The 18,399-nt window shown below is 52.3% G+C and overlaps 1 protein-coding gene across 1 annotated transcript; it reads left to right on the forward strand.

Annotated features, from left to right (window-relative positions):
- Positions 1-6,216: 6,216 nt before the first annotated feature.
- LOC127040685 (E3 ubiquitin-protein ligase RNF113A-like) lies at positions 6,217-16,014 on the forward strand. Its single transcript, XM_050935172.1, has 10 exons — positions 6,217-6,345; positions 6,943-7,019; positions 8,370-8,474; positions 10,372-10,479; positions 11,316-11,425; positions 11,671-11,777; positions 12,658-12,747; positions 13,869-13,962; positions 14,919-15,025; positions 15,862-16,014. Exons 1-10 carry the CDS (start codon positions 6,246-6,248, stop codon positions 15,933-15,935), a joined length of 972 nt encoding a protein of 323 aa, XP_050791129.1. The 5' UTR covers positions 6,217-6,245; the 3' UTR covers positions 15,936-16,014.
- Positions 16,015-18,399: the final 2,385 nt, after the last annotated feature.

Below are 18,399 nucleotides of genomic sequence, written 5' to 3' on the forward strand. Positions count from 1 at the left end.
ACAAAACTCAGGACACTGGCTCTATCCATGGTACTTAACTGACCCCTGTGATATTGCTACCCAAGCACCTCACAACTTTTAATATACCCGTGAGGTAGGGCAGTGCTGCTATCTCCATGGAGCAGATGGGGAAGTGAGGCACAGAGAGTACATCTACGCTGCATTGTAAACCCGGGTCTGTGGAACCTGGGCTTGTGGACTTGGTGTTTCTGAGCCCAGGCCTGAGCGTCCGTACTGCATGTTAACCTGCGTTTCACAGACATGTAACACGCCCACACTGACATTCTGACTCAGGTCTGCAGCTTGACCTGCATCCACACTGCAAAATGACAGGGCTTGGATGTGTGTCCTAGGACCCATTCCCCTGTTGGGTCCTAGACCCAGGTCCAGAGGGCTCGCTGAGCTAAGAGAGTTGTGTGAGGATGGTAGGAGGGTTGGGGTCAAACCTGTCTGAGCCTTGATTTACAAATGCAGTGTAGGCATACGCGTGGTCACACAGATAGTCTATGACAGAAGGAACTGAATTAGATCTTCCAACCTGTTCCCCTGACCAAGGAGTCCTCCTTCCTCTCCTGGGTCTCTGGTTTTTGAGGACATCCAGAATGCCAGCAACTTTGCTCAGGTGCTTAGAGAAGGAGCATATCTCCCACCCACACACCGGCTTTGCAAAACAGCCAAAGCAGCAAACACAGTCTCCAGGGCGTGGCCCCACCTCAGCGTGGGAACTGAGCGCAGCAGAAGGAACTGTTCTGAAGAGAAAGAAGCAGCTGTTTGATCAGAAAGCCACTGAGAGCCGTTACTGACAGACACCCAATACAAGACAGAATAAGGAAGTTCCAGAGCTGCCCTGCATCTTGTGCCATCGTTTGCACCAGTGCAAGGGAGGGTGTAAATTGTTACCCTTCTGCAGCATTTCGCACTCCCATTGCGCTGTGTAAGTGATGACAAAGGTGCAGGGCAGTGAAGAATCAGGCCTCTTGGCTCCAGTACAGGAGACGTGTGTATTTGGTTGTGTTCTACTACTTGGCTAGTTCAATTTGTGGGCAGTGGTTTAGGTTTTGTGTAAGGAAGCTGGAAGCGTAGCCACCGGAGAGATACAGACCCCTGCCGTGTGCTAGGGGTGTACATCTTTGCACCTGGAGCCGTCCTACATGAATGAGACATGGAAACAGATTAATCAATACAAATACCAGGCTCTTGTGCAGCATGTTTCATCAGATGATCTCAAAGCACTTTACAAAAGAGGCCAGGATCATCAGCACCATTTTACAGATGCACAGAGATGGGAAGGGACTTGCCCAAAGCCCCCTGGCAGGCCAGTGGCAGAGCCAGGACTAGAACCCAGATCTCCTGTGTTACACCGCTAGGATCTCCTGTGCTACACTCCCAAAAGACTAGCAGCATTCCGGACAAGAGGACTCGCCTCTGCTCATTAATCTGATCTCCGGCTGAGTGAGTGACTGACTGCACAAAGGGCAGCATGGGTATGAGTTTATACCATCTGTGGGGCAAGGACCTTAACTAGAAAGTGTAGCAGCCCACCCCCTATGATCTGCTCCACTCCCCTCTGTGCCAGGACACTCTCCTTTTCCCACTGTTTCCCACGGACCAGAATAGTGGAAGAACGGCTCCAAATCAGGTGCATTGGCAGGAATTGGGGAGAAGGAGCCTTAGCTACCCAGTTAAGACAAAGGGGATTGAGTAGCCCTGCTGCATGTACAATAAAAGGCATTCGGCATCTCCCCCTCCTGTTACACAGGGCATCCTCTAGTGCTCGGTAACCTGGCATTTTTTCCCTTCACGGGGATCCCAGGCTGGATTCTCGTGCCCCATGGTAATTCATGGTTCCTGCCCTCCTCTTGCAGCCCCAGCCAGGCTCATTCTTCCAGCTCAGCCTCCACCACACCCAGCAACGCTCCAGAATGATGCTCAGCTCTTACTTGTTGCTATGGTGACGAGCAAGGTGCCAGCGCTGGTGCAGGCTGAACAGTAGAGCTAGGAGGAGGCTGGAGTGTGTGTGTGTAGGTGTAAATCACATCCCACGTTCACCTGCACACACTTCTGACTTTCTGATACTGTCCTCCCCCAGCGACTTCCCCTCGCCAGCAGGCCGGACACCATAAACATCCATGTGATGGAAGTGGGACTGGTCAGAGAACTCCCCAGCCTGGCCAGAGCCAGCTCCATAGTCATCCTTCCGTATTGTGTGGCTTCCAGTAGAGACAAAGAACAGAGCCAGGACTCCTGGGTTCTAGTCCTGGCTCTGTCACCGACTCCTTGGTGGGACCCTGTCATGTCTCTCTGTGCCTCAGTTTCTCCAGCAAAAAAAACAGGAGTAGAACATAAAGGTAAACGAATGTTCGTAAGGCCCTTGGGAGCAGAGGGCTACTACAGTTCGGATAGGCCTGGGTTGGATGGTACCCTGTGCTTACACTCTCGTTGCTGTTATTGGCCAACAAGCATCCTGATCTCTACTCAAGCTGATGCAACCACAGGGGAGGAGTGTGAACAAGGTAACCCAGGGGATGTGATCTTCTCTCTTGCTCCTTTGCACCAGCTTGTCCTGATTGTCTCCTCCCTCTGCACCCATCTGCTCACCCGTGGCCATATTGGGGAAATCAGGCAGGCTTGGAGCTGCCACCGCTCCACCCAGAGGTCGGAGAGAGATTTCATCAGGTCAACAGGTGTCTCTCCCCTTTTTATCGTGGCCCCTTCAGAAGCTGGGTGGTGGTGTGAGCTTTTGAGGGGGTCGTACGTATAGCTTCCAAGCAGAAATTACCAGCCCCTTGGCCACTCATTTTCATGTCCCCTCCTCTTCCCTGAGACTTTGTGCTCGCGCATTTATTTGCATGAATTTGTGTCCTTTAGTTTAGTGTGTGGGTACGTGTGTGTGTATATTCACACACACACATACACACAAGAGTGAGAGAAGAAAATCTTGGCTCCCTAGTCCTGCTGTTTGCTTTCCCCAGCCCCATGGCTGAGTCCTGTTGCTGCAGCACCCACGGAGGAAGCCATAGCTCAGGCAGGCTGCCAGCAGCAGGTGCAGCTCTCCTGGTAACAGCCATTATTAGAGGTTACTTTTGACAGCCCCATCCTTCAGACCCACACTGAGACAATTTGCAACCCCCCACTCCCAGGCCAGGAGTGCCACAAACCAGAGCATCTGAGCAGCATTGTCTGGTTTTGTTGCCCATGGAGATTAAATTATAGAACATGGACCTGCTTGATTATTACAGGAAGACAAAAGAAGGAAGAATCAGGGAGTGACAGATGGTCCTGGGCAGCCCATTGTTTGATCAGAAACCTGCTCAATCCCTAAATAGCTAAAGCCTGTAACATCAGTTAGCAGGAACATGCTGCACCTTCTGAACAGTGACAAGGACAGATTCATATACATTTCATTACATCAAAACAAGGCCAGGAGGAAAGGATTCAATCTTGTTAAAAGAGAGGGGACTGAGGCCAAGACTCAATGGGGAACCCAACAGAGTTTTCTAAAGAACCAAGTGTAAATCTGTCTGAGAGCAAAACGGAAAAGGATTCTGCGGTTCCTAGAGACATGGGAGATGAGGTGATATATTTTACTGGCCCAGCCTCTGTGGGTGAAAGAGACAAGCTTTCAGACTACACAGAGCTGTTCTTCAGGTCTAAGATACTCAAAGTGTCACAGCTAAATACAAAGTGGAACAGTTTGGCATAAATCATGAACACGTATTGTAAGAGACCATGCAAGATGCCTCTCTGTTATATATAAGTCCATCAACAGGGGTTACTCCACAGGACGCCTGTGTAACTGACAATAGAATCTGGCCCTTTTTATAGCCCTTAGCAGACATGATCCACAACATGACATGAGAAAAGTTCAAGAGGGTTCTGCTCAGATATTACCATGGTGGGGCCGTATAAGTACCAGAAAGGGAGGTGCATCAGCTGAACTGAGTAAAAGCTCATGACTGGAGTAGCCGAGGATGCTGTAGGTCAGAATGAGATGCCTGGGCAGAGGCCTGGGGACTGGAATAGCAATGGGTACTGCAGATAAGGACTGTGCCTGGGCAGAGCTGTGGTGGCTCTGGGACTAGAATAAGAGAGGTCATTGCAGACCAGGATTGAGGAGCATTGGCAGAGCTGCATGAGGGCTGTTTATGGAGCACCTGACCACACACTGTCAAGCGAGTGTTTCCATTCTTTCCTGTACTGGGCACTAATATACCTTCAAACTGGGCATCTCCTCTAGGAATGAGACTCAACACATCTAGGAATGAGAGATCCCACCTCTAGGAACGAGCTTCTGCCCTTTCTGCTGCCAACAGGATGTCTGGTACAATTTGGACGTATCCCATCTATTGGCACCAAGACCACTTAGAGCGCAATTAATGCAACTGCTCTACACTCTTAGCTAACAGGAAGTTGACTTTTAGCTCATGTGGTAGAGGCTCATGCACTAAGCTCCAGAGGTCCCAGGTTTGATCCTGCCCACCGCCGACGGGATCTGTTGGTGTTACACCCACTCTTAGTAGAATGCACCAATTCATTTCACACAGGACACCAAAGAAAGACTTTTGGTTACTCCTAGGATGGCCAGATAGCACATGTGAAAAATCCGGATGTGGGGGAGTAATGAGATCCTATATAAGACAAAGCCGCTAATATTGGGATGTTCCTGATAATATCAGGCGGTCTGGTCACCTTAGTTACTCCTGACCCAGAGACAAAGGGAACTCTAACCCACCCCTCTCCCAATTCTTTGAGCCAGCCAGGATCACCAATAAATCTCCATTAAAGACCCTAAATCCTCTGTACTTGAGAATGGCACCCCATGCTGCCAGCCACCGCTCCTTGCTTGACCAGTTCCAGAAGAGGAACCAAGCGATTTGCATTGGTGAGGTTTTCCGCTCAGAGGAAGTGAGGCAAGGCACAGAGAAGACCGGGGTGGGGGAAGATGAGACACAGGTGCAGTGAGGAGGAATTAACCTCTCAGATGCTGCAGGCATAGAGATATACATGCCACCTCAGCATTCATTTGGCAGGCTGGAAAACAGCAGTGTTCTTAATATTCAGAAACAGCTGCCACTGACTCAGAATAATCTCTTCTATTAGCACCTTTCGTCCAGGGATCGCAAAGAGCTTTACCAACAGACATGGAGATGGGAACGCAGGCACCTGTAGGCTCGGATGTGGCAGCTGTCTAACAGGACGCAGCAGGGGCCAGAATGTAATAGCCAGAGGTGGCACTTGGCTGGGACAGCCAGGCTAACACCGGACACTGTAACTAGAAGTGCCTGGGGATCTTTTGTGGCCACAAGTGGCCAGGAGCTCGGCTTTCCTCCATTCAGAACACAGCAGCCCTGGAACCGTGGCTGCCGCACAGGCAAGGAGGCCACCTCCTCGTGGCACACATGGCTTGCACCAGCCACTCTCACCTGCGGGGGAGGGGGGGCATTTCCCAGCCTGGCCCCTTGGGCTAGTCTCATTAAGACCTCCAGAAGCCACAGTGCTACAGCCTGAATTAGAGCATCCAAGGGTGGGGGGAAGCTGCACCAGACCCACTCAGTGCTGGGAGGGGAGGCTGAGCCCTCTGGGGCAGCCCCTGGAAGGTGAAAGCTCCCTCCTTGGGGCCCCTGCTTCCCCCTAACATCCTGGGGAGCTCCCGGGGCCCCTGCTGCCCCCTCCCCTCCTGGGGAGCTCCTGCCCCCTCCCCTCCCGGGGGCCCCTGCTGCCCCCTCCCATCCTGGGGAGCTCCTGCCCCCTCCCCTCCCGGGGGCCCCTGCTGCCCCCTCCCATTCTGGGGAGCTCCTGCCCCCTCCCCTCTCTGGGGCCCCTGCTGCCCCCTCCCATTCTGGGGAGCTCCCCTCCCCGGGGCCCCTGCTCCCCCCCATCCTGGGGAGCTCCTGCCCCCTCCCATCCTGGGGAGCTCCTGCCCCCTCCCCTCCCCGGGGCCCCTGCTCCCCCCCATCCTGGGGAGCTCCTGCCCCCTCCCATCCTGGGGAGCTCCTGCCCCCCCGAGGAGCTGCTTGCTCCTGCCCCCCCCCCCATCGTGGGGGGCCGCTCGCTCCCTCCCGGCCCTGCGCCCAGACGTCGAGGGGGAGGCCGTGGTTGCGATTCCTCCTCCCCGCCGCTAGGTGGCATCGCGCGGCGCCGCTGCCGGCCGCTCCTGCGCTTTCCTCCAGCCCGGCCCGTCTCGTTGGCGCCGGTGGGTCCCTCTCTCCGCTCCCCGGCCCGACCCGTCTCGTTGACGGCGGAAGATGGCGGAGGAGACCCCGGTCTGCAGCTTCCTGTTCAAGAAGCGGGGCCCGGCGGCCGGCAGGGGGCGGCGCAAACGCCCGGGCAGCGACCAGGAGCAGGGTGAGGATGGGGGAGGGGCTCGGCCGCGCTCCGGACCGTGCCATTGTCCGGCGCGGGGGGGGGTGAGGGGTGTTTCCTGCTGTGCTGTTATCACTGAGCGATTCCGGGCCATACCATTTGTACCGCGGGGGTGGGCGCTGGGCTGTCCCAATACCATGGAGGGGGGCGGGGTTGGTCTGTACCATTATCTTCGGGGACGGTTTCTGGGCAGGCCCAATATGACGAGGGGAGGGGTTGTCCCATTAGCAGTGGGGAGGATTTCGGGACTGTTCCATTATCACTGGGGAAGGGGGTTGAGGGTTTCTGAGTGGTCCGAATATCATGGAGGGGAAGGGTCTGGACCGTACCACTATCCTAGCGGGGGGGGCCCTGACAGACTGGAGGGGCCTTGGGAGCCCCCATGCTGGGAGCTGAGCCAGCCTGACCCCGAGAGGGGCCCGGTCCCCCTGCAGGCTGAGTGGCCCCCAAGAGCCCTGTGCCCAGGGCCTGGCATGCGGGGAGTGCTCCTTGGGGCGAGGGAGTGGGGCTGGGGGCTGAGGACCTGGCCTGGCCTGGCTACACCTGCCCCTCTGGCTGATGGCCTGTTTTGCTCTGCAGGGAGCAGCAGCGATGAGGGGAGCACGGTGGTCAGGAAGGAGAGGCGGCGGGAAGCCCACAACCCCATGATCCAGAAGGTGACAGAGCCCGTTGCAGAGATGCGCAGCTCCACACGTTGGCCAGTCACTGCATCCCACTCCACGTGTAACAGACCTCTCCGTTGAGTGCGGGGCAGGATGGGTCCCACGTTTAGACCCAGGAAATCCGTGGGGGAGATCTGCAGAAGGCTCTGTACACCAGCACCACGAGACTGCGTCCTCGCCTAGCCGTGGCAGTGCCAGACACTCCTTTGGAGTGGAGCCAGCCAGTTTATAAGATTGATCTGAGCCCATGACAAATTCAGATTATGCAGAATTCAGATTCTCACTTAAAAAAAAAACACTCTATGTTTCGAGCCCTTCTGGTTGTGGGAAAATCTTTTCAAACGTGAACAGACAGTAACTCATGCAGAATTGACTTGCGGGGTCTGCAGGCCTCCTTGGCCAATGCCCGACTGTGAGATAGGTGAAGTGTTTCTCTCCTCTCAAGGGCGTAATATCTTTTAAAGCCTAATGGGGACACGTAAAGGACCCAATTTTACAAATCTAGGTGTGCATATGCATAGGTTAGGTAAATGCATATGAAAATGGCCAGCAAGGGGCAGTAATTGGGAGATCTTAAAATGCCTTGTGTGACTTTTACCCAGAGTGATGCAGTATGCCACAGTAACTTTAGTAACTGAAAATTTAGGCCAGGATGACACCGGTAGTCCTTTGCCAGTATAACTCTACTGGTCTACTATACCAGCAAAGGACTTCTAGTTAGATGCGGTTTATATCAACACAGCTCGCTCTTTTACCAGTATAGCTTATTTCACCCCCACCCCAACTGAAAAAACTTATACCAGCACCAATGCAGTTTGGTCTGCATAGCAGCATCTACGCTAGGGGCCTCTGCCGGCACTGCTATAAGGGTCTGGGATCACACCCTTGATTGACAGGAGCATGGTGGCAGACATCTGTTATGTAGGTATAGTTTTAGTTATTGGCAATGGCTCGCTTGATCTTTTCTCTGACCTCCTATTGTTACCCATTGGAGATGTGCTGTAGATTGAGGGAAATGAATGGTTCTAACATTGCAAGCCCACAGATCCAAATTAAACCTATCACTTGGCTCTCTTAACGCAAGAATTTAACTTTGTGGTGCCCCTCTCTTGGTCTAGGAGAACCAAAGGTGTTTTGCTCCGCCCTCCTTCCAGCCCAGAGGTGGCTGCATTAACCCAGTGCTGTGTCTATATGGGCCCTGATTTCGACAGCTTCACTGGTTTGCCTTCCTGGGCTGCAGCACTATCTCTTGCCAACATGTGATGGGGAACGTGGCCCGGTATTTTGCTCGGTTTGCTGGTGGTGGATCTTGGTTCTTCAGATATTTGCCCTCCCATCTTTCAGACCAGGAAAAGTGGTAAAGAGAAGACCTCGTATGGGGCAAGCAGCAGTGACGATGATGAGAAGTCGCAAGAAATCGGGGTCACTTACAAATCAACAAGATCGGCGGTAAGCACAGTACAGCATGTGGCTTTAAAAGGGGCCAGAAGGGACAGTTAGATCACTTAGACTGCACAACAGAGGCCAGAGAGCGTGTTTTGTTGGTTTTATGATTGGGTCCCAGGCTCAGGTTTTGTTTTTTTAACTCTCTTTCGTGTCCATCTGGTGCTTTTTTCTCTCTCTAACGTCTCTCACCATAGTCTCTGAGTGCCTCCCCGTCTTTAATGGATCTATGCTTACAACACTCCCAGGAGGAAGAGTAGTGCTATTATCCCCATTGTACAGATGGAGCACTGAGGCACAAGGTGGCTAAGTGACTTGCCCATGGTCACACAGGAAGTCTGTGGTGGAGCAAGGAATTGAAGCCAGGTTTTCAATGTCCTAGACTAACACCCCAACCACTGGAGCAAGGAACTCAATGACCTCCTTGTAAAGTTCTTTAACTTTATCCTCATTCTGCTGATAGGGAAACTGAGCCACGGAGTGGCGGAATAATTTTCCTAGGGTCACAGAGCAAGTCAGTGGCAGAGTGAGGAAACAGCACCCAGGAGTCCTGATGCTCAGTCCAATGCTCTAACCATGCAATTACAAAAAGAGAGGTGTGTGTGTCTACAAATCCTTATTGGTGTAGAAATTTTGACTCATCTTCCCAAATAAACAGCACAAAGGGCCTTTTTGGTAGTAACATGTACTTTTCTGTGGTATTGGAAATCCGAACAGCATGGTTTAGTGCAGGAGAAGCAGCCACTGGCCTATCTAGTTTAACTGCCCTGAGCTGAACAAGAGTCTGAAAGGAACAGCCTGCACGTATGGGAAATCAATTGGATCTAGTTTAGCTAATCTGAGGAGGTGTTAGTAATGCAAACAGACTTTTTTCATGCTTGCCGTGTTGTGGTAGCTGTCTTGGTCCCAGGATATTAGAGAGACAAGGAGGGTGAGGTGAGAGCTTTCATTGGACCAGCTTCCACTGGTGAAAGTGACAGGCCTTCGAGCTACACGGAGCTCTTCAGGGCAAGAAACGGTCCAGATCTCAGCTTTGACATGCATTCCCGCCCACTCCCCCTCTCTGTGCCCCCATTTCCTCCTCTGTAAAACAGGCGTAGCGCTGAGCTGCCTTCCACAGGGGTTGCAAGGATCTATTAGTTCCTGTTTGTACAGGACCTTGTGACGAGCTCAGGGCTGTGATTATTATTCAGCACTTGGCTGTCAGAGAAAGGGCTGCTGCTGTCAGTTTCACACACACACCCCCCGCACCCAACAGAAAGGAGGAGATGCTGGAGAAGAATGTGGCTTTTCTGCTGGAAACTCCAGAGCTCAGTTTATTTGTAATCCGATGCCATGACGCTCCCACCTGGATAGAATTGTACTTAAAGGGTTGATGAAGCCCAGTATTAAGAGAAATGTTTTCAGGACATTGAAAAAACAATCTAAATCGAATAGCTGTATTAACTGAATTAAATGGCAAACCTCCCACAGCTGGGTTAGAAATCCAGACACAACAGCCGTTGTAGGAAGCATGGCCTAGTGGTTAGAAATTTAGAAACCTAGGTTCAATTCCTAGCTCTGCCATTGGCCTCCTTGGGCAACTCCCTGCAAACTAGGGGTAAATGCTTCCCTGTCTTTGGGAATAAAATCCATGGATGAATACGAAGTGTCATAGAAGGACCGAGGTGTTAGAGAACCAGGAAGTGAAATGGGCAAAGTGACACCAACCTGGCTAGGTTCATTGGTAGGGTACCAGAGTGAAGTGCAACAAGCAACCAGCTGGTATAAGCGGAAAGTGACTGTCCCCATTCCTTCAGCATTGTGCATTTATCCTGTGCTCCTGACCGCAGGATCTGAGCAGCTTTCTGCACCGTGGGAGTCTTCTCTTGACTGAATGGGAAATGTGCTTCTTGCATTTCAGAAACCTGTAGGTCCGGAGGACATGGGAGCGACGGCTGTGTATGAGCTGGATACTGAGAAGGAGAGAGATGCCCAGGCCATCTTTGAGCGCAGCCAGAAAATCCAGGAGGTCAGTCAGCCATGACCTGTAAAGCCAGAGCTCTGGGGCGGGAGATGAAATGTTCGTCTGTTTAGTCATGTGCTTTACTCCGTCTCCTTGTCCATCCCACCAGGAGGGTTTGCTGAGACCCGAGGGGCTGCTTCCCAGTTGACGTGTGTGTGGGGTGGGGGTAAGGAGTTAGGAGGGGAGAAGAGCCTGGGTTCAAATCGACCTGCTTAGTGCAAGCAGTCAGAAGCAGATTAGCCATGGGTGCCTGGTCATTTACATGGGACCTGTGGGTGAGAGGTCTAAGCCTGGAATGAGGGATGCTGCAAATCAGGCCAAAGCAGCTTTGGCAGAACTGACTGGAATAACAGGGTTCTGCAGGTGTGCTGGCAGAGGGATGTGTGTGAACGTGTTGGTGGGGCAGGACTGAGATAGCACTGGGGGCTGCAGGTTGGGATTGAGGGGCACGGGCAGAGCTGGGTGTGCAGAGCCCAGGGCTGGAATGGGGGTGGGAGCTACAGGTCTGGACTGAGGTGCATTGGCAGAGCTGTGGTGGGCAGCCAGTCCTGTTCCAGGCCTTTCTTCCAGGAGCACCAGATTCACCCACTGATTTTGAAAAACGGAGGTGGAGGGAAGCTTTATTTCCCCTAAGTTTGACAAGCCAAATATAAATCCCTTTCCCTGGTTACGATGGGCACCTCCTGGCTTTTGTGGCCATCCCTAGTGCTCTGAGAAGGGAGTTGAGGTGGGGGAGGATGGATAGCAGAGGAGGTTGGGTGCTGGTGGGGTCAGGAAGCAGATCTAGGTGACTGAGAGATGGAGCTTTCTTCCCTGTCTGTTTTCTTGCTTTCCTTATGTAGGAGCTACGAGGGAAGGAGGATGATAAAATTTACCGGGGGATCAATAACTATCAGAAATACGTGAAGCCCAAAGATACATCGATGGGGAACGCCTCCTCGGGAATGGTCAGGTAGGTGCTGCTGAACAATGATCTGTGACCCGATTTCTTTAGCTCGGTGAGCCACGCTCTCTGGGCAGCGTGTGGAGAAGCTTGCAGCCTGGGCAGCAGAAATGTGTCTGTTCTGGGGACAGAGCTTGAGTCTCCAGTGTTGCAGGCTGGCCCCTTTACCCTCCCTTTGAAGACTGATTCAAACCAGAACCTGCCTGTAGGCATCTCATATGCACCCGTTCTAAGCATTCTTCTGCCCCTTTCAGGAAAGGCCCCATCCGAGCGCCGGAGCACCTGAGGGCCACCGTGCGGTGGGACTATCAGCCCGACATCTGTAAAGACTACAAGGAAACAGGCTTCTGTGGCTTTGGAGGTGAATGGCCCTTTTCCTTTCTGCAGCACCCATGTCCCATCCTGAGTCCCAAACTAACTAGCTGGCCCCTTTTTAAGAAGAACGTCCAGGCAGGCACAAGTTCTCCAGACACTGTGCCAGACTCAACCCAGCCAAACGCTTGTAGAGGCCAACGGCAGCATTTAATGGTTAATGACCTGGACTTGCAGGTTCACGAGTAGAGGACGTCTATGGATCTAAGCAGGAGATTTCTGGAGGATGGCCACAGACTCCAAGCAGCCTGACTCTGTTTATATAGTGCTGTAAATGTACAAGGTGCTGGGTCCAAGGCAATTGATTTCTATAACTTGAAATACAGTAATCACCTTGCTAGGTGGATCTCAGCCTGGAGGATCTCAGCATGATTCTAAGATAAAAGTGCTGTAGAAAGAAGATGAACCTTTCCATTCAGTGGGTATTGTTGACAGGGGTGACTAAGGGAGCACGGGCATGTGGTTACAGCTTTGGATTGGGAGTCGGAGATCTAGAGTCTATTTCCAACTCTACCACTGAGTGTCCCTCTGTAACCTTGGGAAAGTCTCCCTCTGGCAGGGAATTAAGAGAGTATGTGAGGGGATGTTCTCTGTCCATTCCTTAGTGCTTGTGTGTCCCATGATGGGGTGAGGGTTACATGTTGGATGTGATGCTCCGTGTTTGGGAGCTCCATTGATCAGATCAAGATGCAAGCTAGGTTTTGTAGTCTCCATGAGCCACGCCCCTGCATTAAACTGGAGTGGGGATTGCACTCTGGTGAGTTACCCCTCTGCTGGGCAAAGCATCCATTTATAAACCACTTGCAAGAGGCGGTAACTGAAGAGTGGTGGGAGGGAAGCTAACTCCTTGTCTGTTTGTCCTGTGGCAGACAGCTGTAAGTTCCTCCACGACCGCTCTGACTATAAACACGGCTGGCAGATTGAACGGGAACTGGACGAAGGACGCTACGGAGTCAACGGTACAGTAGTGGTCCTCTCCCTTCTCTCCCTCAATTCCATTCTAATGAGGTCTTGCAGCATTGGTATTTTAGAATGGGCTAGACTGAGGACTCTCAGGTAATGAAGGGTTAAGGAGAAGTGATCGGTGGCTCCTTCCCTGTCTCAAATGACATGCTAAGTGGTGGGTCACAGGTTTAAGTTAAAGATTAAAAAGGACAGTTCTTCATTGCAGTGGGTCACAAAACAGTGGAACTCCCTGTAGAACCTAGTCCTGCAGCTGGATTGTTATGTCCAGTAATTGCTGCTGTTATGAGAACTAAGAAAGGACTGAACAACTCTGCTGTTTCAGGATGATGGCTGATCACCACAGGGGCTGGAATGAATACCCCTTCTGTGAGCAGCATTGCCCAGTGTGCCAGGTTCATCTCCCGGGGGGTGGGGACAGAGGAATCAGGCTTGCTTTGTAGTATCAGGTATGCCCTAGTGCCAGAGGCAGACTGTGGCCAAGGGGAATTAATGGCCTGATTGCTATGATAAATCCTGTGCTTTCTGAAAACTTCACCCCAGGTAGTCTTCTATTGATCTGCTGTTGCGCATGGCCCAAGAGCGAGCAATCTCCCAGCTTCTGGAGTGGGGTTGCTGTGACATCTCACTGCCTTCCAGCTGCACATTCACATGTATTTCCCCATGGGAAACAGTGCCATTACTCGCCGCTGCGTAGCTCAGATGGTGGCAGTTTCTGCGTCTCACAGCCACAGGCTGGGTGGTGCTTGTGATCGGCCGTGGAAAATTCCAGGGGCCGCGTTATGTGTGAAGCAGTTGGGTTTGGTTCAGTGGCAGCTAGTCAGGGAGGAACACTAAGAAGGAGGCCTCGCTGGTGTCTGGTTACAGCAGTGAGTGGGCGAGGAAGAGGAACCTGCTCCTTGTGAGATGAGCAGCGAGCATGTTCGCTCATTAGACCTAATTATATCTCATTCCCACACAAGCTGCTGACATCAGAGCTGGGTTATTTCTGGCCACGGACCAGGCCCACCTGCTGTGTGCTTCCTGCGCTGGGGGTAGTTCGTGCTCCGGGCTGTGGCAGGCTGACCTGGATGCCCCCTTATCGCCTGACCGTGGTTAATTGTTTTGTCTCCTGCAGACGAGGAAAACTATGAAGTGAGCAGCGATGACGAGGACCTGCCCTTCAAGTGTTTCATCTGCAGAAGCTCCTTCAAGAACCCTGTGGTTACCAAGTAAGTAGCCGCCTCTGCTGCTGGGATGGGGACAGAAGCATTTGGCTTTTGGATCAGTCTCACTGAGTTCATCCCTCACTCTCCATGGCCAGTGTTATTACCCACTTCACAGTGACGCTGCATCTGGGCCTTTCAGTTCTTAGCTGCCTGGACCCTTCCCTGGCGTTTTTCTAGCACCGTCCCTCCAAGGCTCCCAAAATGCATTCATTGTCCATTGGAAAGCATGGCTTTTATCACCAGCCTTGAGACTTTTCATCCCAATGCTTTACCTGTGCTTCATAAACATCCTTATCCCTACTGTACATATGGGGAAACTGAGGCAAAGGGACTCACCTAAGGTCAAAGAGTGATTTGATGGCAGAGTTGGAAATAGAATCCAACCATTGTGAGGGGCATCCCACCCTACCATCCCGGCAGTGGTGAGCTGGGAGATCTTTGGGCCTGGATTGGGAGCCTCTCCTCTGATTGACAACGTCCTGTTAGCATGGCCAGGGGTTTGGTCTCTGGAGCATCAGCCCGGCTTCCATGTAGGACTCCTGGGAACAGTTCAGTCATGCTCCCTGGCTTGGGATCTCTGCAGAAGCAGCGAACCCTGTTCCTGGGAGCAAGGGCAGCTCTCTTGGGTGTAGGGCTTTGTGCCTTTTTCTCATGCGGGAGGGCTGCAGCTGTTCCTGTCTCCAGGTTGTGGGACATTCCCTTTGCTGCATTTGTACTGTAACAACCCCACGCAGGCCAGGCCTTGCCTTGCCGTAATGTCCCTCGCAGGTGCCTGCTTGCTGCTACGGGGCGGGGAGAATGCTAGCTGCTCAGTTCCCCCACAGGTCCCAACGGAATGAGCAGAGTCAGAGCCCTCCTGTCTCCAGGTGCCTCCCAGAGATGGTGACTTTGGGACTCTCTCTTCTGGCCACAGTCCTTTGTGGGAGACTTAACCTGGCCCCCTTGTTCCCTCCCGGCAGGTGCAGACACTACTTCTGCGAGAGCTGCGCCCTGGAGCACTACCGCAAATCCAAGCGCTGCTACGTGTGTGACCAGCAAACCAGTGGTGTCTTCAACCCAGCCAAAGGTGCCTCACCCCGCCGGGATCACAGGCCTTTCTTTAGTGCCAGCCAGGGGTGGATGTTACTGCACTGGGTAGGGAGGGCCGTCTCCTCTCCAGGTGGCGTGGCTTGGCTTAGCACAGCCTGGATCACTCACCTTGCTAAACAGATCAGAAAATATAGATGCCTAGTGAGTTGGGCTAAAGCTCTGAGCTGGTCTCCAGCCTCCATCTCCTTGTAAGTGCCAAGAGCTGCATGCTCTTTCCCCAGTGTATAGCTGGCCAAGTGGGGCCAGACGAGGAGCTCAACAACAGAGAGGGCCGGGAAGATCTTCTGATGGGCCAAATCCAGTTTTCCTCTTCTGCCTTGGGTGGGATGAACTGGGCAGGGGAGCAGCCAGGAAGTTAAGGGCAGGGCAGCAACCTGACAGGACACAGTAACCAAGAGCATCCAGAGGGTCAGTGCAGCGCATGCCTTTGGGTCCCATTGCGGCAGGAGGCGGTGGAACATCCTAGAAATCAGGTTTCCCTCTGTCTGTTGGGGATTAGCTCCCACCTCTCGAGCCCTGCCTAAGCCATCGCAGCCATCTGCCTAAGCCCGCCTCCTGCAGGCCCCAACCCCACTCCCAGTTGGCATTGCGCTGGCTCGTCCCATGCCTGACACCTTACCGGATCCTTGCCTGAGTGCGGAGCTGCAGTTCATTTCAACCCAGCTGCACCAAACAGCCAACGCTACCCTTCATGGCTCCCTCTCGCCCTTAGCTGGCACTGAGAGCTGTTTACGGTCATCCTGGGGAGCAGCAGCCCTTGTGAAGCACAGGGCCTGTTCAGAGCCTCACCCCTGCTCCTCTTGTCTTTTGCAGAGCTAATGGCAAAGCTAGAAAAGCACAAAGGTGAAGAGTCGGATCCCTCGGAGCATGGAGATGAGCCACAGTAGCACAACTCTATCCCCTGTTCTCCCTCCCATCCCCACCCCTAAGCTTTTGTAATATCCCAATAAAAGTTTATAGAAAAGACCTGTCCATTTTGGATTTTGCTTCTGGGAAACTGACACAGGCAGGTGATTCGCCCGTTAACCCAGCCAGCAGGGATCACTAGGAAACCCCTGTGCTGAGCTGCCAGACTAGTTCCTTTAGCTGTCAGCACCCCAGCAGTTTCTGGCCTGTGAAAGTGGGAGACTAAGACGTGTCTCCCAGCCAGGCTAATGCATGTGCCAGCAGAGCCCTTGCTGCAGTGCCAGGACTCACGTGGCTCTTGAGAAGAACAGAGTCAGGCAACGTTCCTGTGCTAGGTGGTGGTGGTGGGCGGGCTGAGGGGGCTCGTGCATGCTGGGCTCTAGCATTCCCCCCTCCCTCCATGCCTGTCGGACCACAGTGAGGCTACATCACCTCCAGGCTGCAGCAAACAGCATTTTAAATCACACCACGAGTCGTCCTAGTGAGACTCTCTCTTTACAAGTTTGCCCAGTGAGCCTGAGCCACAGCTACGTTACTCGTGGGCTCTGCTCCCTGCCAAGCATGAACCCAGAGAAGCTTCTGCCCCAGCTGGTCCTAGTGAGGTTTATTTAACTGGTGACGCTGCTGGGGTGAGTGACAGCACAGGAGCTAGGAGTTTAGAGCAGGGGGAGGAGGCTAAACGTATCTAGTAGAGCAGGCGGAAGGATGGGAAGAATTTCACAAATATGAGGGTGTTTCAAAATGAAACTTTCAAAAACCTCAACCTCTTGAAATGTCAGATGTTCCCCCCTTTCGGGCATCACCGTGAAGGATGTCGAAAGGATTTTACTTTGTCCATTTATCTTTGTCATCGTGCTTTTAAAAGAGGTGCCAGTGTCACATTTATTTAGTCACCTTGGTCTGCTTTGTATGTAGCATTGACTGTGCCTGTTAGCAACCACCCCTCTGCTCCGTCATATCCTACAGGCTTTGCACTGGGTGTACCTGTCTTTAAACCCTCCACAGCATGAGGGAGAGGTTCAGCTTTCCACATCAACCTCCTACATGTTGCTCACAACACTACATGAAAACATCTCAGCCCTCTGCTTTTCATGTCCTAAGTGCAGTGAAAAGGAGCTCAGGCTGGAGCCGCCTACTGAATTTAATGTGATTGCTTAGCTGTCTCCAGCCCCCTGTGCTACAATTTCTTTAAGCATTTAAAATCTACACTAAATTACAATAGTAAAAGGGCATCTAATCAATCTTCTTCAGCTATACTGGCTGTCACCACCAAAACCCAACAGGAGAAACTTCAGCTCACAGGTCAGTTTGGGGAGCTTTATGCCTCTGAAAACAGGGATTGGGTATCCGAAGGTTTTCACCTTGACCATGGCAGCGATATACACGAAGGGAGGGTGAAACAGGGTGGATTTGTCCTGCACAAAGGATTATTTCTGGCATTTACTAAACTAAGCAGAGCAGTTTAATAGGTGTAATTTCCTGGAGCTCTTGTGTTTCCCTAGGTATCATCCTAGGCTGTTTCTACATGTGGGTTGAAGAGCCCTTTTCCCCCTCCTCCCTAAACCTGTTGAGTCTCAAGGCTGTGTCTTGATTTTCACCTCTTCAAGACAGCCCCGATAATACAGTAACAAGGGTCCCACTGTTGGTCATTAGCTAGAAGTTTTAGGTCTGCCTACTTCTGACGGCTACATCTGTACAAGGGCCATTCACATGGTGGGAAAAAACACAGCCCTTTTAGTTTCACACAGCTTCAAATAAACCACTTCCCTTCCTACACTGTACTGTGACCCTGGCAGATGTCACAAGTTAAAAGGCCAGTCCTTGGGGTTAGAGCTGCACTGATTTCCTCTGGTAGCAAGTGCTTCCCGGGATTCAGGCCACAGGCTGGTGTTAGAAAAGGAGGTGGCTGTGCTACTGAAACAGCCTCATTTCAGGCAAAACTAAGCTAATATCTGGCCAAGTCTGTGGTCGGCCAGGTCCCACTGCACCTTTTGCAGAAACGGGGGCTCTGGATTGTGTCCTGGGCCCGTTCCAATTCATGTAATGACATTCTGCCTCTAAACTCCCCCCAAGGTGCAGGTGCAGGTTCAGTGGTACTGTATTTGTGTCCTGTCCTTCACGCTGCTGTGGTGTTAAATGACTGCACCTCAGTGGTGGGCAAAGTTACCCTTTCCTAGCACTTTATCCAGCAAAGGCGAGGGGTTTAGTATGTGTAAAGCACCCACCAAAAGGTCCAAGCAAAAACGAGAATCTCTAGCTCTTTTATAGCATTTCTCAGTACATCTCACAGCGCTTTGCAAAGGAAGGTCAGTGGCACGGGCCTCATTTTAACACTGTTGCCAGGTATAACGGCAATATCCGCCCACCACATTTCATTACAAGTTGCTCCTTCAGATCAACACGATTCACGGATTAAGGCCAGGAGGGACCATTGTGATCATCTTA

This window comes from Gopherus flavomarginatus, chromosome 25, assembly GCF_025201925.1.
Source record: "Gopherus flavomarginatus isolate rGopFla2 chromosome 25, rGopFla2.mat.asm, whole genome shotgun sequence".
In the NCBI taxonomy this organism is placed as follows: domain Eukaryota; kingdom Metazoa; phylum Chordata; order Testudines; family Testudinidae; genus Gopherus; species Gopherus flavomarginatus.